Source organism: Psittacula echo (assembly GCF_963264785.1).
Source record: "Psittacula echo genome assembly, chromosome: 4".
Lineage (NCBI taxonomy): Eukaryota > Metazoa > Chordata > Aves > Psittaciformes > Psittacidae > Psittacula > Psittacula echo.
This window is the reverse complement of record NC_137738.1, coordinates 30,557,607-30,580,569: the sequence shown is the minus strand read 5'-3', so window position 1 is coordinate 30,580,569 and position 22,963 is coordinate 30,557,607. Positions and strand designations below refer to the sequence as shown.

Sequence of the window (22,963 nt, the reverse complement as noted above, 5' to 3'; positions counted from 1 at the left end):
GCAATTTTAATTGCAAATGAAAACTGGGATCACCACAATACGATATCATAAATCAATTACAGGACATACTGATACTGAAACTTAAAACAACCCTTCCAACCCAGCCTTCCTTCCTTAAATGCCTGCAGTTTAGGGGGAAACTGGAGAAGGAGGGAGGCCAGAGGGAGCACCTTCCCTGCACGCAGACACAAGTCTGCACTCTCTGGGGAAGGGCAGCAGCTGAAGCTGGGCAGACACAATCAGAACAGCTCTGATCCAGTAAGGCTGGCTCCAGGAGCTGTGTGGTCACACGCATGTGACACGGAGGCTAACTTACAGACAGGCTTCCTGCAGACACCAGGTGGGAGATATCCGGCATTCCTGAGTGCCTGGCAAGCCACGGTACCTTGCTGTCACCTGCCGAGCTGGAGCTGAGGGACCCCTGTGTTTCTTCACAAGCCCTGCAGGACCTGCATTACTCTTGCCACTCCCAGAACACACAAAGTCACAGGGGGAACTGCACCCTTTGCAGCCACTAGATAGCTCTGGGGCTAGTCATGAGCTTCAGATATCTAACAGCAATGAATGGAAATACCATTCGGAAATCACTGCCACGTCTTCAACATCATCAGTTTCAGAGCTCTCGATGAAGCCATGGAGAAACTGGCCCTGTGCATGTGTGCACTTGCAGTACACATGATTTTGCTTTATTTTTAAACTGTGGTAACAAACACAAAATCATGTTGGCAATTACAAGCATGACAGAAGTCCTCGGCCATTTCTCCTTATAATGCTAATTTGAACAGGAAAATTAGATCAACTTCCTCTTGAGGGAGAAGCCAGAAAAGGAAAACAGATGCTAGATATGTGGAATTGGAAATAGAGGAAGTAACTCCATTCTTTGATTCCAGATTTTAATTTTAGGCTTTTGTTTTTCCAATATAGAGATTCTAGTCCAGTTAAGTCATATTCACTTGTTGAATCACTATATTCCATCAAAACTATTTCCAGGGCTCTCAGGTCTGCAGTGCCCCACTGTCTCTGGAGTATTTATCCTCCACACCTACTACTAGGGAGACAAGACTAGGGAGAGGCTGTAACCCCCATATGAAAATACTGAGCAGTCTCAGAGGAAGTGTGAGCAGGACAAGGCACTGACCTGGATTTCCCAAGTCACTGCCTAACAGCTCAACCACTGGGTCACCTTCCCTGTAAAACCTGACTTTGAATTACACTGGTCTTCTCTCCCTTTTTGTGTACAGAGTAGGCCAAAGAGGCTGGAGGACTACTTAGCTATTCTTCCATTAAACAAAACAAAACCAAACCAACACAGAATATATTAAAAGAGATTACCTGTTAGATATTTTACTTTAGCTCGTGCTCGTTCATCTGCATCAAAATACCACACTGTTATTGCGTACCTAGGGAAATGGATGGAAAAACAACTCCTGAACCCTGAATCAAAAAAACAGTGAAGCACTTGACATAAAATACAACCTAAATGAGACGATACTTCTGCAGTCTGACAGAGGAAATATTTCATAAAACAAAAAGCAAGCAGTTTTGGCAGTTTGCAATTGTTTTGTGTGTATGTGTGCATGTCCCATCAGTAGGTACTGCCTGAACAGTCATCAGAAGGGTGACACTGATGGTGTAAAGTTTATGCTTCTTTATCCTGATGAGTTGCTATTATGGTTCTTGTGCAGAAGCTGTAATGTAGTCTCTGTCCCTATCACCCTGCCCTCTTCTTTCACTCTTGCATCTCTTCTTTTCACTCTTCTTGCACCTCATCTTTCACTCTACTCGCCCCAGTCCATCACTGAGACACACTACAAGAACCTATTCTTTTTTTTTTTTCTTCACATTTGACATAAAGGAACTACCCCTTCTCACACAGCTTCTCTGATTTTCCACTGCCCGTAGAGGATTTAAATGTGAAATACCAGCTATTGAGAAAAAAAATCTTTAAGGAGCTTTAGTAAATGCATTTCACCCTCTGAATCTGCTCAGAGCACAAAGGGGGAGGGGAGAGCAGTACAGCCTCTTGAGAGGCTGCAAGAGGACGTGTAGCTTCAAGTTACTTCTTGCAAAGGTACTTGCATTATCTCACAGTTCCCATGTTCAGTGCTCTGGCCACCCAAACGTGTTGCAACTCGGGCAACAGGAAGTCTGGATCAACAACTCCAATGATTTACCTATTAATGCTACCTGTAATCCCCACTCACTGCCCAGAGGTGGGGGCACTGAATGCAGGTACCTTTAACATCATCCACTGCCCTGCCATGAGGGACAAAAGAGATACCAAGTTCCCCCTGTGACTCAGACTGGGAGCAACTCCTCTAATACTCCAAAGAAAGAAAAGATTTGTGTAACAATGGTCGTTTCTGCCCCACAGCCCCTCTTCCAATTCCCAAACTAGAATGGGGTGGCTTGGTCTGTAAATGATTAGGGACAGAAAGCTGAAGTACCTACTCAATCTTCCACTAACACAGTAAGGTGCTAAGGACAAAGGGAAGGGAGTGTAAAGCCATTACAGAGAAATAGTGAAGACAACACCCCTTGGCTAAGGTGGGGTATGCTTATGGCTGTGTGCTCCTACTCAGTTCTGCCAAGTACACACACAGAAACTCCTGGTGCTTCCAGTCCTCCCTCCTACCCACCCTACAGGATGTTTTCTCAAAAATACAAGATCAGACGTCAGTACAAACTCAGCAGCAGGAGAGACGCCTAACCAATCAGTAGAAATAAACCCCTTCTTGTCATACCGCAACTGGAACTGTACATGGGAAGACCTGGGAGCAGGTCATAATTCATAGTGTCACTCGTTTCTCATTAGAATTTGCTCATTTCTCAATAGAAAAAACATCGTGCAATATAAAGAGAGTTAATCAGTCTTACCTTGTAGCATATGCTGGCTGTACTTCATGAGGGTTGCGGCGATCAGACCAGAAGAATAGCAGTCTATCAAATTTGGGTTCAATATCAGCGAATTGGGCTTTACCTTCTGGGAATATCCGGAGGATGCCTCCACTTACCTACAAATTAAATATTTAAAACCAGTGCTTTAAAACAATGCCTCACTGTATGTAAAGGTACTGAGTATCACATATGAAAATATTTCAGACACTTGGAACTGAAATAAAAACCTTCAGCAGATGCTACAGAAATTATGTATCTACGGCTTTTCTGTCAATATATTTAATTTAGCAAAATCTTTTACACATTTTTAACTGAGTAATTTCAGAATGCTTGCAAATATTAAAACTTCTATTCATGTTTAAGTAAAAAGCTGTGGGTTTTGATTGTTTGGGATTTAGCTTTCACAGTTATTGTGAAAATGCAGTTTGCTTGACTTTTATGCTCTATTACGTATTTTTTTTCCATGGGAAAAAAAAAAACATGTAACAACTAAAAATGCCCCAAAGCTGCATTTTAAGATGTTCAGTCCAAACAATCCACTTGTATGTGAAGATGCTATTGTGGCAAAAAGGGCTAGTAATTTATTCTCTAATTGCAGGATCAAATTTGACATTTCAAAAAGCAAGTCAGAAAAAGAAAGCATCAAGTTCCTCCATCTCTGTCTCAGCTTTCTCAGCTACCAGTTTTATGTGAGTGTTATCAGCCTCACTGTCCCATCCAGCTTTTACAGGAAATGGACAGCACTCAAGAGAAAAAAAAAAGCAGGGGCAGAGGGGGGCAGAACTTCTCAGCTGCAGCCTGTGTTACTGCGTTATCCATATCTGGTGTGACCAATTGACAGAAACGTACTGCTTACGTGCTCTTCCACATGTTACACTTCCCAAGTATGACGAAAGTATCAGAAGTTTTGTCTTTTTTCTTTTCTCATATACAGTGAGAATAAACTTCTCCATAGCTAACTGCACAGCAATCAAGGAATAAACAAAGCTGTCTTTGCATTACTCATGATTTTAACACAGCCATTTAGCTACATCCATTCTTTCAATCCACATAATGCCACTGACTGGCTAGGAAGATCCGTATTAAAAAGTTACTTTACCATGGTCACTACATTTATGGAGAGTTTCAAGTCACTGGTAGTAAATTCTTAGACCGCTTTAACTGTGTTATAAATCCTTATCTATTCTACACCCTGTATCTACAATGGTACAAAGACTTGTGCTGCTTTAAACTATACTGATATAGCATTAACCACAACACTTGGCACAGAAACAAGGACAAGAACAAAGACCCGTGGCAAAGGTGCATTAGCAAGTATGTTAAAAAAAAATAGTTATAGAAAGAAATTATTGCATACCTTGGCATCCCAGTCTTTATTAAGATAATATATACATGTAACACATCTTCCATCTCCATTTGGATTATCAACATGGCGCACATATCCTGTTCCATTGCCTGGATAACAAGCCACCATAGCCTAGAGTCAAAGAATCAAACAGGGTAATTAGTTTTATCTTTGTGAGGGGGAAAAGTCTGTATTTTATCTGTATAAACTCATAAGTAGTTCATACATAAGCAACAGAAAAGTTAAGTTACAAATAATGGGAAAAGAATTCTTTTATCTGTCTTTTCTAGCTAGTTAAAAAACCGGTTTTGAACACAGATGTCTACAACAGAGGCATGAAACACACAGAGAGGAACACTGTTAATTAAGGTATGGAAGGTGGGGCTGCTCCATATTGTGACTAATCCTTCAGACTTCCCTCCCTTGAATGAAACACAAGAGAGGAAAAATGTCTTGTGTATAATTAAGTAGTACGTGCTTCTTGTGATAAGAATACCTGTTTTCCAGACTCAAGTTCACAGACAGCTATCTTTTTGTCTTACACACCACCCCCCTCATCCCTCCCCTCCATGTTTCCAATACAAAGAATTCCTCCTCTTCAAAAAACAGCAAACTATTTTTAGGAGACTTTTTACACAAGACCATTAGCCCATCTTACCCAATCACTCCAATTACATTCTTAGACTTGTGTTTTGTCCTGTACATAGGAGGTCTTTGAACCTTTGTTGAAACAAGCCCACATGTATAACAAAAACATCCTTTTTAGCCAAGAAGTGAGAAATTGAAAACAGACACTGAACAGTAATCTGCAATAACCTTCTGACATCAAACGATTCCCAGTACAGTAATACATTTAACTTCCCATGCTGCACTTAGCCCAGCTGACTTGAAAGACCCCTAGAAGGTGATTTGGTTTCTGAGTCTTCAGACATGCGGATGTGCGTGTGACACAAACCGGCCATGCTAACGGATGGCCTGATGGGCTTGATTAGCTATTAATTCACATGGCCTGTTTGTTGTATGGCACATCCCCGTATCTTTATGCATTTGCTGGAAATACGAATCATTTCAGCTTTTTGAAAGAGATCAGAGACAAAGTTTTCCAGGCCAAGTCATCCACTGCCACCGCAGTACTCAGATGACTGCAGCAACAACAGCCTTTCAAACACAATCATTCCTGTCTTGGTTTAGCCCTGGACCTCTGGATTGCAAACTCTTTCACCTCTCAAGTAAAATATAAAAAATAAACAAACAACCCCCCCAAATAAATACACAGAAATATTACTTATTCAAAAATATTTTTTCCCAATACAGTGTGTACTGTGAAAATATAACCCATCAGTTTAAAAGTATTTTGGATCAACTGTTTCAGTGCATTTTTTGGTTTCTATTAAGTTTACCCCCTCTAAATGTTAACAAATGAAGCTTTCCACAGTTTGCATTACTTGGAAGAAACTGAGCTTTGAGCAGGGTGGGAAATAGTTTAAAGTACCTGCAGTTCAATCAGCAAAATATTTGTATGTTGCATACAAGCAGAGTGGATTTTGCTATAGCAGCAAACATTTTAAAATCCCTATTTCCATATACTCCACTAAGAGAAGAAGCAATATTTTGGTAAATCCTAGGCAGAAATCAGAATTTATCATCTGCCAAGTAATAGCACTGTGGCTATTAAAAAAACTCTAAAAATTAAGCCAATCTTCATTTACGTGAAATATAAACAAGTACACTGCATGAAAAGTACTCAAAATTATAAAATTCAAAGATACTTGTAATTTGGAGATCAGGCACTTCTCAATCTCTTTAATCACAGCGTAGTCATCATTATAGGTCTCACATTATGCAAACATATTACATGTATCAAGTTATGTGATCTAATATTTGGCACAGTCATTACTTATCAGTTTTGCTGCAGGAAGATAAACCCACAAAAATCAAAAACAGTGAGTTAAAGATACCAAATAACGCAATACGGGTTCTGTAATTTCCTTTCTTATGGAGAAAAAAGGAACAAAAGCAAAGCTGGGCTGGAAGAGGAAGGTATTCGGTTTCCATTGGAAAACCAACCCTCTTGAAAAAAGTCCCATACACCACATAAACCCTATCAAGCTCTCATGGAGCTGAAAGCAGATCCAGGTCCAATCCTGTAACAGCATTCCTAACAACTGGAAAGTTTTAATGTAAGGGATTTTGATGAGAAGTTATCACATAAATTACACCCTGACATTAACTGTTGCTCAACTTCTGCATGAACCAGCTACTAAAACTCATTCAGAATGGCGAAAACACTGAGACCAAGTAGCTAGAGCAACGAAAATTCTCACTGAAATCATGAGGAGTTAGCCTCAGATATGAAAGATCTGTCACCGAGCTAAACAAAATGTGTTAAAAGTTTAGGGCAGCTCCCAGGTCTCTCTGGCTAACACGGGCCTGCTGGGTTGGTTTTTCTTTCCCCCTCAAGGGCACACTTGTTTGTCTGTTCCTCAAAACAAATAATTTTGCAGTTAGAGAAGCATAAATTTGTATCCTATTGCTAGAGTTTCATTTATAAGGTACTGAAATGGGCACTTGCTGTCTTTGCTGAAGGGAAATCAAGAAAAGAATCCTCAACATCAACTGCTAAAGAGAAAGCGCATCAACACCATTTTTTTCGAAGGTCTGGGGAAACACCAATTATCATCGATTTCATATAAATGAGCAGCCATACTCAATGTCAGAAGCATTTCATTCAATCATTTGAGTCTGAAATACTGTCAATGTTTTAAAAAAGCCCTTGTTTTTGACTTTAGACTTGACTGAAACTTCTGCTATCATCTACTGCAAGAGACGAGAAACAGTTCTGCTGCAATAACTTATCTAATATGTATTTGTTATAACAGTAAGAATGACTCAGCCTTTAGTTGCAAATTGGAAAGCAAACAAACTTGAAGTGGCTGGTGTAGCAAAATATACATTGCTTTTGCCAGTCAGTGTGACCATTCCCTCTCCCCGGTTGAACTATGATAAGGAAAGTCATAATTTACAAGACATGAAAAATATATTGCTTTGTGAAAGAACATGAAGTCAGTTCATGTCAAACTGTCATGTACTGCGAGATTACCAACATGGAAAGGACAAAAAAAAGTGGCTTGGCTATGAAGTCATATACTTCTGTTACTGCTGCTTTAACATTTTTACAGTACGAGTAAGCAAGCAAATACATGTATGCAATCAGAGAGAAAAAATTGAGGGTTGGTGCTTTTTCGTTGTTTGCTTAAACACTGTTAATGGCAGCGGAGAGGGCCAGGTATTTGAGATCAGAATGTCCAAGCTTCCTTAATATTTTAGACCATGAACAATAGTTGTTAGCTCTCCAAAACAAAGAGCTACCTGTCTCGTCAGTTCTGCCATAAAAGTAATTGATGAATTGGACTCAATGAGTAACTTGCATTTTCGTAAGAGAGAAGGAGCTCTCCCTTTTTATGCTTCTTGGGCATTACAATTTTTAAGTATTCAGTAATCTTTAAATTTCTGCAAAGAATATATTTAAGTCACATAGTGTATTTGTTCACCCACTGGATTCCTTTGCAAACACTCTTAATATTAACCTTCTTTAACTCAAGAACATTCTCTTTTCATCTGAGTACTCATGCCTAGCACATGAGCACTGTCCTAAGATACCCTCTGGAATTCATGAGTAATCGAGAAAGCATGAAAGAGCCCTCCCAACTCTGAAATCCACCCAATCCTATCAAATCCAAGTATTCACACACTTAAGAAGCTGCTGATCGCTCTTTCACACACATATGTTCTACTTGCAAATGTTTAACTCTAGAAAATTAACTTCAGGCCATCAGCCCAAACGAGTACATTAAGTTATTAATAGAAGAACTAATTGAAACCACAGTTTTTTTGCTGAACATCAGCATCCTTAGTATGTCAGCCCTAACTCTAATTGACCATTAAATGCACAAAGGTAACATCAGAGGGAACAATCCACTGACATACAATTTAGTTTACTATGTAAAGAGGCATCAGCTAAGACCTCAACTCTGGGAGGCGCAACACATCCTGATTTCATGTGGGAGTAGCCTCAACCAGAGAAGTCTGACAGCCTCACACACACATATATGTAAAGAAAGACTTGCAGGTAAACAGACTGAAGCTTTTTTCTCTATCCATTCCTCTAACAGCTGGACACCTGCAAGTCTAGGTATTGTTCCTTAAAAAGAAGGAAGCAATAACAGCAAACTCTTAGGAAAGAGGGGAAAACACCAGTTATATGACAACGTAAAATTCCTCAAAGAGGAAAAAAATCCCAAATCACAAACCAAATGGAGAGAGGCCGTATTCTGTCATATTAATTTATTAATGTAAAATAACTATTGTTTAGCTCAAATTAAAGAAAGCTGCATCAGTCAAGGAGATGTCACTTGCTGTTTGCTGAAGGAACTGCAAATCTCAGTGAGCAAAACAAGGTGTCTAAATGCAAGACCAATTACTTCCTACCAAAATTTATCAGATGCTCTCACAGACTTCACTGGAAATCCTTGGCAAGGGTCATCTGACAGGCTATTCAAAGAACAAAAAAAAACCCAACTTCAAAAACCCCCACACCGCTGGAATGAAGAACCAAATAAAACAAAAAGAAAATTCTGACCTGTCCCTGTTTGCTCCATCTGTGATGTATTTCTAGTTCAAGAATTCATTCATCTGGGACAAACAACAGTCCTGACAAAATACATTGCAGCTTAAGGACATAACAGTCTAAGATTTTCGCAAGGTGTACAAAACAACAGTCAAATTGAAGGAAGGTGGTATTGGTACTACCTTGTGCCAGGAGCACCAAGATGACTGATTTAAACATGCTAATGTGGTACAACGTGACTTGAATTCATAATTTTGCTCCTGCAAATTCTTCAGAAACAGACACTTGCAACAGAAAGAAAATATCACTGGGGAGAAATTCCTGTCAGGCTTACCCAAAACAGAGGAAGCTGACAGGGGTAAAATAAACTTTTTGGGACACAGTTAATCCAAGTATTTCCACACTAGCTTTCATCTGAGTAAAACTTTATGCCGATATCCTCCATGATCTAGTAAGCAACTCTGGAGAACTAAGTTTTCACACAAGTCAACACTGTGAAACTAGAAAAGCTGGAGAGAATTATCATCCCCTGTAAAGATTCCCTCATTAAAATCCCATGCCTTGCAATCATGGTCAACTGGAGAATCTGCAAGAGGAAAGCAAACTACTACCGATGAGCTTATAAATTTAACAACACAGTAGTTAACAAGTCTCCAAGAGAGAATGGGAATCTGTAAATCTGAGTTAGAAGCTAACATAAAGAAGAGACTGACACATTGCAGCAGCTTAGAAAAATTATCTTAAGCCCTCTCTCCTAAATTACCACTACAGCCACTCAATTTGTCTACTAGGCAAAGCAGTTACAAGGTATTATTTTCTGCTGCATCTTTCTCTGTAGCTATGGTAAACACCTAGGTGCAGAGCAAAAAAAAAAACCCAAAACAAACAAAACAGAAAAAAACCCAGACAAACAAAGAGAAAACGTCCGTCCCCCCCCCAAAAAAAACAAACAAAAAAAAACACACAAAAAAACCACCCCAACAAAAGAAAAACAAAACCACAAACTCACTAAAAACAATAAATGAAAAAAACAACAAACAAAAACCCCTCACTACTTCACATACCAGCTATCTGGCTCATCTTCTGGCAAGCACAAGCTGCTCTTCTAGGAAAAAACAACTGGAGGGAAGGACAAGAAGTGTAAGTCACCCCTCTCCTGCAGCTGCTGAAGGTAGTAACAGAAGTTCTAACAGGGACACAGGCTTGGAAAAGCTGCCAGCTCTTGAGCTGGCAAAGGGAAGACAAACTGAACTGATAACAGAGATGAAAAATTAACTCAGATAGGAAGGGAGAGAGAAAAAACTGAGAGATGACACAGCTGCTTACACTATAAACAGAAACAGCACACAGCTAAGTACATGGATTGTATCTTCCATGACCTTCTAGGGAGTTCAGAAACTAATTGTAAGAACCTGACCTACCTCGCTCCTTCCCAGCCTTTCAGTGCAATGGCCAATGCAAGATTTCTGCTTGCTTTGATAGAACATTTCATATGCTTACAAAATCAAGCAACATAACATTCCATCAAAAGTTTGGCGCAACAGATTAATATTTCTACTACATTGTTTACTTCTAACTTGCCAATCAGCTTTGTCAACATAGCAGCTTGGTAGCAGGTTCTTTAACTTCAAATTAGGTCACTACTTCACTCTTGTGTTCAGTTTCATATGGCATGTCCCTGCTTACAACATTCCCTTCACACATCCTAATAACTAACACAAATTGGAAGACAGAAACTGTCATGTCATTTCAGTGGCTGTGGCGAGCCCAACATTCCAGCTCTACAAGATCCACACAGAATTTGGATCCAAACACCTTGAGAGTAACCAGGCTGCCACTCAGCAAACAAGCTCAGGTATTTTTCAAGTCTGGTACATCCCCTTACTGTTCAATTTTAACTGTGCTCAACAGCAACATCACACGAAGCTGATTTCCAAATATCACTCCTTTCATTCATGCATGCACATAGGCTTTAAAAAATGTTCATGAGCTCTTGAATTGCTGAAGAAATATGCATATGGGTTTGGATAATTTATTAGTCCTTCCAAATGGCACAAGCAGAAACTCAGAACTCCAATTGCTCAAGTCTGATATTCCAGAAATTACTAAATGTGAGATGTGCTCACACTTTGATAAATACATCTAATAAATAAAAAACTTACATAGGATAGAGAAATTCCCATGAAACTATCAAGTAGGAGCCATTAACCAAGGGGAGATGGTGGCAATTCTCAAAGCAGGGATAAAAGGCACGTCTCCTGCACAGAGGCTAAGGAAACCAGGGCAATCAGAGAAACACAACAGGTGACCTGGTTTCAGCGACTGAAACCAGAGTTACAGACAGACATAACAGGAAGACCCAAAACCACACTTCCCACTGCTACTAAACTGAGATAGCAACACTTAAACATTAATGAGGTTCTCCCTGCTGTCCTGTATCTGAGCTTGTAAAGTTGCAAGGCTCAAATCTCCAAAGGCAAAGAGATCACCAAGTCAGCTTACAAGCTACAGGGGGAATAATGAAGATTGCTTCTTCTTTAATAGTTAACACACCAGCATTTTCCAGGCTGCTAGCCAAACTAGGTATGACAAGCTTATTCTCAAAATTGTGCCAGCTTAAAGGTGCTGGTTTAAAACTGAATCAGTGAAACCAGTGCAAACACCCAAAGTCCTTCAATCTTATGAAGGCCTGGCTTCCATTAACATAATGTAACTGCTTATTAGGAAAATAAATCTGGGTTCAAATCTAAAAAATAGTATAGAGAGCTGTGCATTGACTTACACAAAATATTAAAGTTTATCTAACACATCTCTGAATATAAGCAATGTCTTCCAAGCCTAAACCACCTGCATTTCCCAAACAAAAAAGTATGAGCACATCCAAGCTATGTTAGTGTTCCAAAGCACTAATAGCTCCCCCTAAGGTTCAACATATTTTCTAATAGTTTCAATATCAAAGTCTACTGAAAACTTAAAAAAAAAAAAAAGTCAATAACCTAGAACAAACAAACCCCTCAGAGATACCTAATGGAGGCTTCCCAAAGAAGGCAGACAAAAAACACTATCACCAGGGGCAGAAAGTTCTCTCTCTTAAAAGCCTAGGAGCAAATACAACACCTGACTTCACAGGTGAGAAGAATTTAAAGCATACTTTGTGTCAGCCTAAATCTGTCTAAATTATGATGAAGTTGACCAATACGTTTCAGATTCAAACAACTGCAGAATTGGCTGGCCTCCATGGATAACTCCCTGTTCCCTCCAAGAGAAGCAGACTGGTGACTCAGTGTTTTGGCACTGTACAAAAATTTGACAGAGAAGTAAGTCAATCAACACAAATTTTAAGAGTCTGTTTTTAATTTAACACCATAAATGCTTTGAAATGAATAATACCACTTAGAAAATAAGTACTTTCAAGCTTTCTTTTCCCCCAAGTTGGTGCAGAACATTCTGCTCTCGCATAAGACTAGTCAACTTCCTAGGCTTGCCACTAACCATTCAGAAAGAAAACAGATAAGCAATACCTTTTAAGAACTAAAAATAACACAACACTAAACCAAATTACAACAGTGCACTAATATAGTAAGAAGTCTCATTCAGCTACATCACTTAAAATACATTCTAACAGTAGTTTGTGCACACCGGATTTCCAGAGCCAACCACATGACATCAACAGGCACACTGATGGATTATACACGAACAGTGGATTTAATTGTGCAAGATCTGCTGGATAAACTGAACTTGCATTGCATTAAAAATAAAGCATGCACTCCAGCCCAAGCTTCACAGCTGGAGACTTTTTATTATTCTCGATACCAGGAGAAGCTAAGGAGGAAGGAAGCTTAAGCATTAAGGGTGGGCAACGGGGTGACTGGTTTTGGTTTATTTTTAAATGAAATCTCACTGTAATATCTATGAAATGGCTGAGAGATTTGCCATCTAAAAAATATCATTCATCATTACTACCATTCTCCCCCCAAAACTATACATACTGAGAAGCCTGGAACTTTTTCCCCTATAGAAGATAAGCAACTAAGTGAATACTAGGAGATCTCTGTGTGTGTGTGTAAAAAGAACTGATTTTAGTTATTTATTTCTTAAAACTGTAATTTTGTTTCTGCTTTGTGGCGCAAAATAACCATGTAACTGATAATTAGCTTGCAAGACAGAGATATTTATATAAACTTGAATTATGTGCAACTGCATAGTAATAAGATGGCATGTTTAGTACTATGGTTAGCCAGACATTTGAAGGTGCTTGTGTGCTGTAGATATCTTAAGGTTAATGTATCTACACAAACATTTACTGAAGTGCCCAAGTCAAGGTCTCAGATTTTAACCACAGATGGATTTACTGCTATAAGCAGTATGTTGAGGAAAATTACTTAAAGATATTTTTTAATGGTTTTTGCAAGGGGGCACACATGATTCAGCATGCCCACAGCATTCCAAACCTGACACCATACACCACAGCACTCACTCCTACTATTAAGAGTCCAGACAGTTCTTTGAAAATATTTATAAATTAGAAAAACAAGTAACTATGCACTGAAATGCTAATAGACAATGGGCTGCTTTAATTTATATTAACACTGCACAGAAGTCTGACTAAGGTTTAAAGCCAAATGGCAACAAACAGCCTGTAATACACTTTCAAGTCACCTACAATTTTAATCCAAGAAATGCTGACTCTGCCCATGCTGCTTTTTATGGGCTTTCACACAAACTGCCTCCATCCAAGCCCTTCTTTACACTCCCACTATCACACTGTAATAAGGCCTCTCTCTCAGATGGCATAAACAACACTTGGGGTTTTTTTGGTTTTAACCAGATCACCCAACGTATCCAAGTTCAAACGTAAACAGGCATTATACAAATCTACTGGTGTTCCAGCTGTGCTGGACTCCCACCAGTGCTTGGGGAAAGCCTTGAGGAACATCAGTGGCCCTGCACAGCTAAAGAAGGACTATAAAAACACCAGGAGCAGGACTGCTGATGTTGGCATGCAATTCAGGAAAGCGATTCCAAAACCCACCCCTTCTATGAATGTCCCAGCACAACCAGCCACGTTATTTCAGGTTAAAGACGCATTCAGCTGTGCTGCTTGGTGAAACTCCTGGAGGAGGGTGGCTCAGGAATGTGATGTATTTGCCCTAGGAGTACATGGCCATGTGAGCATGAGAAAGATCTGAATGTACCCAACACTGACTCCAGGCAGTGACAAACACCTGAGGAAACTGCCTGTCTTCGCCAACTCTACAGATTTAAACTCACGGCAGCAACAAGATCATCTTTAGGTTAGGACCTACTGCAGAGAGCAGAGCTCCCTGGTGCTGCTCCAAAAAGCCTTTTCCTACTCTCTCCATGGGTCACAACCACTTATGCCCCAAGAGACCAGCGTGATGGAAAAACACATCAGCCTCATGCCTTGGGAAAAATAAAGCATGCTGCATTACAAGCTATCAATTGATTAAAGGAACCCCATCTGGTTTGCTCCAAGTCCATTTATACTTGGCATTAGGAAACTGCTATAAAAACAACCAATCCAGGCAAAAAATTACCTACTTTCCTTCTTGCCACTATTTCAATGACAAAAATAGTATCTCATATATTCATCAAATTTATTCACCCTTCCTAAAAGGCAAGTAGGCCTCTCCAGAGACTGCCCCTTTTCTGTGAACTACTAAAAAACCTGTTGATACAATCTGCAAAGGCTCCTGTCAATCAACATTGCTATGACTGTCTGTACCTCACTATCATGGTCAGAAGTAGGATGCTAACCTCAAATTCCAAATTTACCACTCTAAAAATCAGGAGGCAGAACTCAAATTCCACACAAAGCAATAAGGTAAGCAGAAAAAGCCAGAGTGTACAAAATCAGATGGGAACAAGAAGGAAATCTCCCTGAAACAATGTTTCACTGAATTTCTTTACCTCTTTCAAGGCATTCAGAAGAGCACAGAATCAGGACCTCTCCACAGATGCTCACAGAGAAAGTTAGTCATCCTAACACCAGCTGAGAGCATGCAGCTAGTGCTTATATACTCTTAAACCTTCATAAAAGCACTGCATTTAGTGAAAAACGGAAGCACACTGTTCCACACCCCACCCAGAAATGACGTCTTTCAAGACAGGACATGCACACCTCATTCTCTCATGTTCCTGTAGAAAAATTTTCCTGTATGTCCCCAAAAATCCAGTCAGCAGGAGCTTTTCTGGTAAACCAATGGACAGTTAAGGCTTTACAATCTATCATACTCACTGGGGAGAGATTGCAGGGATCAGCAATAGTAGCATAGATCAGAGGAGTCACATCAGATCATAAGGACTGTCCCGTAGGACATATTTATACAACCTACATGGAAGATCTGTGGAGATTTATTTTTCAAAGTCTCATTTTTCAAATCCTGGTGCCAGCTTTAAGTTGTGACAAAAAAAAGGAGGGGGGGGGGGGAGGGGGAAAATAACGGATGAAAAACCGAACCTGAGTGCCTTAGCCTGCAAACTCCCTGAAACAACTCAAGGATAGGAACTCATCATCATCTTAAACAACAGCAGTGGAAATTACTGATAGACAGATGATGTATAATGAAACAAAAGGAAGACGAAGATAAAGAAGCAGACACCAGAAAGAATAACAGCACTGACAAAAGTCTGCATTACCAAAAGGCAGAAAATAATGCTGAGTACCATGAGAACGAAGGAACAAGTGGAACAATCAATTCTGCAAAATACAGATTCCAGATTTCTATACAAAAAAGAAAAAAAAAAATCAACAGCAGGCAATCACCTTAGATTCCAGGGCAGGCAGAAGTATATTTTTCAGCCATAGACATATTCTAAAACTAAATTTCTACATCGTTACCAAAATAAATGGCAGATCTTCTAAAACTTGTGCCTATTATTGTATACTAACAGTGGATAATAGTTTCTGAATAGGAGACAGAATATCAGAAAGTTAACCATGGGCAATCAACTGATTTACTAACTTCTACTACATATAGTAGATAGCCCTGTATCTTTGCACTAAGGATATTACAGTTTGAGATGTGCAGCTGAAGAGGAAAACCAATTCTGAAGCCAGAGAAAGGCTGAAGAAGAGCAAGGAAAAGGAGGAGCAGGTAAGGACCAGCGGACAGCAGAGGTGCTTGCCAACCATGCGCTGTGATAATAAAGGGAACAAGTTCCACAGCATGGGCTTTAATTGTGACTGCCCTGCTGCTAATCCCATGAAATCAAGCTGCAAGCACTAATGACTAAGATTCCCCATCAGGACTCAGCTATAATTGCTTTTCTGTGTTCTCCGGTCCCTTAATCAACTGCACTACAAAACACCTCAGACAGCAGAGGCTACTCTCAGCACACAGAATTGCCACTGAAAGAAAAAAGGCACCACTCTGTGCACAGCACAGTACCATCCTGCTCATATCCACCCACTGGGTGCAGAAGGCTGCTCACATCATCTGTCTCTCAGATAAAATGCTCACATGGAGTGGCCTTGCAAAAAGCTAACTGTCCCTATGTCTCTGAATGGCAGCTCTGCTCTCGAGCGTATTGACTGGTGCTCCAGCTTGGCACACATACAAACCCTAAAGTGCCTGTAAAAAGGCCATAATATATTTTATTTCCAGGATCAATACAAGCAGTGCTAAGCAGCTACCAAAGGTATTCCAGAAAACAAGAATTTACTTCCTCTGTAAAGGCACCATTAATTAAGGCCTCCCAAGCCAAGATAACCCTTACTGCCAAAAGAAGGCCTGATGATGAAAAAAATGTGTAAGAGATTCTTCAAAGGGAGAAATCTCAAAGGGACTCCATCTTCCCCTCATTGGCAAATTCTGTTCCCCACTGAGCCCCTGAAGAATTCCATCACTCCCTCTAGGAAGCTGTACCCAGCTGGGGGTGGGGAAGGAAAAACAACTTCACTCACTCAAAGGCAGTTTTCTCTGGGGCTTTACTATGGAACTATTACTAGTTGAACTGTAGAAGCCAAAGCCTCAATGGCGAGGAAGGATCATTTGTTACTTGCTTTGTCTTTCAACGGGTGTGTACCTTCCAAGTAGCAGGATGTGAATACAGAAAGAGTAAAAGGCTAAGTCAGAAACAACACCCCTGCAACATTCATGTTGCTGTATGAGAAGACTAAACTTAAAGCTAGTTGATAGTATCTTAAGCTACATATCTTGTTCTGCAGAGGAATATTACTTTCCATGTTTACAAGGCCCTTTATAAAGTTATAGGACTAAACAGGCAAAAAGAATATGTTTATCTTATTACCTATATAGCTTACAATACAACTCTGGCATAGCCTTTGGCTCAAGAGAGAGACCACTCCCATTTTCTATTTTCACTAAGGAAAATGACAAAGTCAGGACTCCAGTCTAGGAACTCCTGTGTTGTTTTTGAGTCTGTGCCAGGTGTTAAGAGGCCTTCAGGAGTCACTGCATGTCATTTTCTCCAAGCTATAATGGAGAGTCAATAAAAATGTTCTCAAAGCATTGTTTTTAATGCAAAAATTAGAAGTGTTTAAGTGTAAATCATTTTAAGCATAGATCTTGCTTCCAAGGCATTCTAAAGTACTGGAAAGGGCACAGCAAAGAGCAATAAAATAGTAAATTGCAGTAAATTTCACTACAGCAAACTAATCTACTTTCAGTGAAAAATGAGGAGTTACCAGCAGGATCCCCACAGGACCCGTACTTTTCCTCTGTGACCTGGGAAAAGGGGGTGAGCAGCAGAGGGTCAGCGTTTACATGCAATACTGAAATACGTTGCATAACCCATCCTACCCCGACTAGGATGCAGAAAAGCACACAGAAGAGTTAAACAGTGCCAAATGCCTGGACAGTGTCGTGGTTTAAGCTAGTCGGCAAGTCAGCCACGCAGTTTCTACTCCCCCACCCCCTCCCGGAGGGATGGGGAGGAGAATCGAAAGAATGTAACTCCCACGGGTTGAGAGTGGCAGGTGAAATTCAGGAAAGAGTAAGTGCAAAGGAATACCCTCTGGAAAAGAAAAAAAGCCTTCTTATACAGTGATGTCTTCTAAACTGGATAGCATCACTTAGAAAAAAAAAAGCACTAAGTACAGGTCATTCTCCTAAAATCATTATCTGAGCAGAGGCAACTAAACTGTCATAAACCACTAGGCAAGGAAAGGCAACACAGAGTACATCACTATGCCAGCATACAAATTCATGATGTACTTCTACGTTAAATACTGTGCTTCTGGTACCTTGAAGAGGGATTAGCAGAAACAGAAAAGCTGCACAGAAAAGCAGCAGGAATGACCAGAAATGTGGAACAGTACCCATCTGAAGAGACACTAAAAAGACTACAATTTTTCAGTTTAGGAAGGAAACAGTATCAGCTGAAAAATGTATGGCAGCAAATGGCAGACTTTTAAACCATGAAAAATATAACTACCAGGAAATTAGTTTTCCCAATACAGTCTAGGAGACACTGAAATCACCAGGCAGTAGGTTTTAAACAAAAGGAAGTTCCTTTTCCATCTAATCAAACTGCAGGACTCGTCACAGGATATTGCAGAGGCCAAAAGTACAAACGGCTTTTAAAACAAGATTACATACATTAATGATAACTATGTCCATCTGTGTGTCTTACAAGCAACAGTCCAGATGCAACCTCTGATTGAGACAGTTCTTGAACTGACAGAAAGTACATGGTATATAACAGCATTGGTTTATGCAAATTTCAAAGCTCGATATACACACCAATTATTGAAACAGATGACAAATACTTGTGTGAAACAGAAATGACTGATAAGGAAAACTGTCTAGCAAACATAAGAAGGCAACCTGATAAAAGCCGAAACTAATTAATCAAGAGTACAAAAATGGCCTAAAAGCAAAGCTGGTCACCAGCATTGGAACAGTAACAGCTGGTTTGTACTTTGTTTCACTGCATTTTTATTTGTATTTTGTTTTTACAGTAAGACTGGATACTTTTCAAAAAAACACAGCTTTATAACCTACAATTCAGGGATGGTCTGGCATCTAGTTCATACAGAAGGTCACTTCAGATGAGCACAACTCTATCTGGCTTCAATTTGTGACTAGATACAGGTCACAGATGGTCAAACTGGCACCTCCAGAGAGGCAGGCAGCTCTTATCTTTCAAATGCAGTACCTACAGAGGACAGCCCATCAACAGGTTGCCTGCAACTGCTGAATACCTGGCAAAGAGCAGCAACTGAGGCAAGCCTAACCCTCTGCACCCTTGGGGGGGCACCCGTTGCTGCTCTTCCTTCCCTCTTTTTCCCTTCTCAACTCAACCTGAAATGGTGGGCAAATGAGCTCATTACGGCAGACTGAGGTCTCCAGGGGAGCACAGGCAGGAGAAAAGTAGGTAAGAGCAGCAAGTACATGTGGGGAATACAGATGAAAGAAAATGGCTAGAAGATAAACAGGGAGCAAGGAGTGTAACTTGAGAGCTGCAGGCTTTTGATTCATACGAGAGTCTGACAAAACATACAAGCTTGACTCTTACCTGCCCAAAGGTTCCCTCCTCATGCTTCTTTGAAACTTTTTAATGTTAAGGTGACATTTTTCTTAAGTAAAATTAAAATGTCTGAAAATAATCTTGTGCAGATGCTTGTTATAAAATTTGCTATATAAAATAAAATGTATGGGAAATATTAAAGCAAAGCACTTTTTGTGGGTTTTCTTCTGACACTTTCCTCTCTGACTAGCAAAGAAAAGATAGCTATCCCTGGTGTGCTCTACCCTTTCACTACAGAAGAGGTCCCAAAGTCATATATAACTTTAAAATAATTTTGGAGAGAAAGTATGACTCTGCCCCCCAGTAGACAAGTAATTGATTTTAATTTCTTAAACTTAGATCAGTCTCATGAAGTGCGCACATGCTTCAAATCAGCAAACTATCCTAGGACAGGACTGCATAATGGGCATACGCACACAGGAACTGTAAAACAGGTAACATGGGAGAAAACAGTGAAGAGGCAGCAGCACAGACTATAGTACAAGTGACCACCTGGATGAACAAGAGGGATCGAAGACAGGACTATTTCGAACTATTACTTACACATCTGATCACAATCTTGCTTTAAGAAACAACCACCCACTAGTAGGAAGGCAGACTTCTGGTCACTTCACTCAGAGATACAATAAGCAGGACTTACTACTGACTGTACCATTACTGGAAAAACAAATATTTTTGATAACTACAAAAATGGGCTTGTTTTGTATCTCCTCCACTCTAAACTGCAGTGTTTGTTTTCTCCATAGGAGGGCTGAGGTTTGGTAGACACCTCTGGACATCATCTAGTCCAGCCTCTTGCTCAGAGCACACTGGGTGACCAGGGACTGGGTTTCAAAGATCTCCAAGATGAAGACCCCACAACCTCTCTGAAAACCTGCTTCTCCATTTTCCCTCACAGTGGAAAAAGAGTTTAAGTTTAAATAGTGTTTCTTGCATTTCAATGTGCTCACTGCTTCATCACTGGACACTGCTGAGAAGAGCCTGACTTCCCCTTCTTGACTCCTCTCACCAGGTATCTGTACACACTGGTACAGTCCCCCCGTGCCTTCTCCTCTCAAGCATAAACAGCCCCAGCTCTCTCAGCCTCTCCCCGTATGACCTGAAAAAAGCAAATCCACTATCATGAAGAGCGCTACTGACTGACTGATGCTCTGTCATATCAGGGCTAAAGGAGACACAAATAAGGTTAAGCCAGAAGCACGATTAGCCAATGTCTATTTCACTGGGCATCATACAATATGCCAGCTGAAATTGAGTCAGCTTACGATGCCTTTATCAACTGGCCACAGCTTCCTTTCTCACAGCAACAAGGCTGCATGCCAGCTGCCTAAACAACAATGCAGCAACTGCTGGAACTGGAAGGGCCCAATGCCTTCAGCAGAGCACAGACCACACGCTGTCTGAATACAGCAGAAGCTGTTGAGGAAGCTTGGTGCCCACGGTGAGGGTGAGCTGCTTGAACAGATGCTTGAACAGGACAAAGAGCAAGAAAGATATATTAATAACCATCTACAAACTGCTTTGGAAACCTTTCACATGCTCCATCCATGGACTGTCACAGTGCAGAGAACTTAAACATATACAGATTTCTGCCACAAAATTAGCATGGACCGAGGTTTTGACCTATAGCAATTTAAATTCCACATTATCACAACAGTCAGATTAGTCTATTATTGTAACTTTTTTGTTTAATTTGACTAGGAACTTTAGGACTGTTCTAACCATATAGCTGCAGCCTGCCGAACAAACTATGCAAGCAGGAAGATAACAGACCCTGGCACACAAGGTCAGCAAGCCACAGCAAGAGCATGCTGAGCAGAGAAACCTGCAGCCTCTGCTACTTTACCAAGAATTTCGAGCTATCAGCAAAACAAAGTGATGCGAATCAACAGTACAAGCTCTCCCAGTAAACAGATTTAAAATACCTTTAAATTAAAACAAACAAACAAAAAAGCAAGTACATATAAACCCCTCATGTCTTCAATCATTTATTGCACTTTTAAAACTTCTCTCAGTCATCTGACAACCAATGCAACAACTCCTCCACCCTGTTAGGGCCAAAAGGGACAACAGCTTCCTGAACTCCTTCACTGTGTTCACCTTTGTATCATTTTCAACATAATGCTTGTTTTTGCTGAAACAAGGCAAAGCAGTTCCACACTCTGCTCTCAGAGCAGCATGCTGGGGCCACACAGCAGCATTTCCTCGAAGTCATACATCATTTGTACAGTCCAGAATGCCTTCATGGTCAAACTACGTGCTCCAAGCTGGTCTGACCCTAAATTAATGTGTAAAATTAGGTATAAAATAGTCTATTTTGTTAGGCCTCATCAACTGCTTTACAGGTACAGCCTTCATCTCTTTGTGGGAGCACTATGCATGCAACGTAAACATAACTGCCTTATCTTCACACACAACATCCATATAGATGTGCAGGCATGCACATTTCTACCCAGTTCCTATTTATAACATTATATGCTAACAAAAATAATCTTGAGTAGTTTTAAGCTGAATACCAAAGAACAAGTAAGTCTTCAAGTGCAAGCAGCTGTTACATGCATAAAAGCATTGCTCTATTTTTGAGAGATACTGCCCTGGAACAGCAAGTGAATTCACTTTCGACCTGAAGCCTGTGACTGCCACTTACAAGCTAATTCTGGCACAGGCCTGCACTGAAAATATGCTTGATGAGCTATTGTTAACCATTGTTAACCAACAGTCTTCAGAAACTGGAAGTTTAACAAGAATTTAATGAACACCAAGTGGCTTTTTCAAAAGGCCACAACGACCAGGCATTAGTCCCACTTTTGAAGGGTCTATATAGTAAGTCACAAATGTGGAAGACAAAAATGGTATCATAAATAACAAATACTTCAATTCAATAGTAGCTGCAAAGTCAAATAACTTTACTGCTTTGTTCACGGAAAATAGCACTTCCAAAATATTATTTCCTTGGTGGAGTGTAAGAAACATGCCAGCGATTAAAAATCTTGTATTGACAGATCCAGAGAAAGTTTACATGCACAGTCCTTGGGTTGTCCACAGTCACTCCCTTATTGTAAAGAAACAAAATACAACAGCACAAGAGACAGGGAGCCCCACAAGCATTTCACTGAAGAATCATCCAACAAACCCAGGCGCAACAGTCCCACAATGAATTTTGAACTGAAAAAAAGCACTGTCTTTGCACAAGAACTCTCCAAGGAACTTCATGAAAACCCGTTTAGTTTCCAGATGGGCAAGAAGAAATTTCTGCTCTATAGAGAGTATCTGTTCCCCTTTTATAAAACAAGTTTCCTTTCTGCTGCAGGAGAAAGCCTTCATTTAAGCCATGAGGTTAAATGTAGATTACTTCCTGCAAGTATACTATGCACACACCTACAGGTACATACAAACATACATACTTGCACTCACAGGACAATGTAGTAGGCAACTACAAAGACAGCATTCTGCAAAATTCCAATAGCAACCAAGCCTGTTCAAGCCAAAAGCTGTCAGATAACCAGGACTGAATTACAAACACTGTGATAGCAGGTAAATAACACAAAGGAGAGTAATACACTGCTCATTTCTTTGCA

At 40.2% G+C, this 22,963-nt stretch overlaps 1 protein-coding gene across 5 annotated transcripts in view; it reads right to left on the bottom strand.

The window, feature by feature from the left end:
- EGLN1 (egl-9 family hypoxia inducible factor 1) overlaps positions 1-22,963 on the bottom strand; it is a 37,165-nt gene that overhangs the window by 5,412 nt on the left and 8,790 nt on the right. For 4 of the 5 annotated variants that reach the window (XR_013956642.1, XR_013956643.1, XM_080616186.1 and 1 more), the window contains exons 2-4: positions 4,256-4,375; positions 2,878-3,014; positions 1,333-1,400 (exon numbers count right to left, since the gene is read on the bottom strand). Coding sequence is in view for 3 of the 5 variants with exons in the window: in XM_080616186.1 (XP_080472312.1) it covers positions 1,333-1,400; positions 2,878-3,014; positions 4,256-4,375 (325 nt within the window). In the remaining 2 variants the exon portion in view is untranslated. The remainder of the gene's footprint in view (positions 1-1,332; positions 1,401-2,877; positions 3,015-4,255; positions 4,376-22,963) is intronic. The other variant, XM_080616188.1, reaches the window with a different exon arrangement.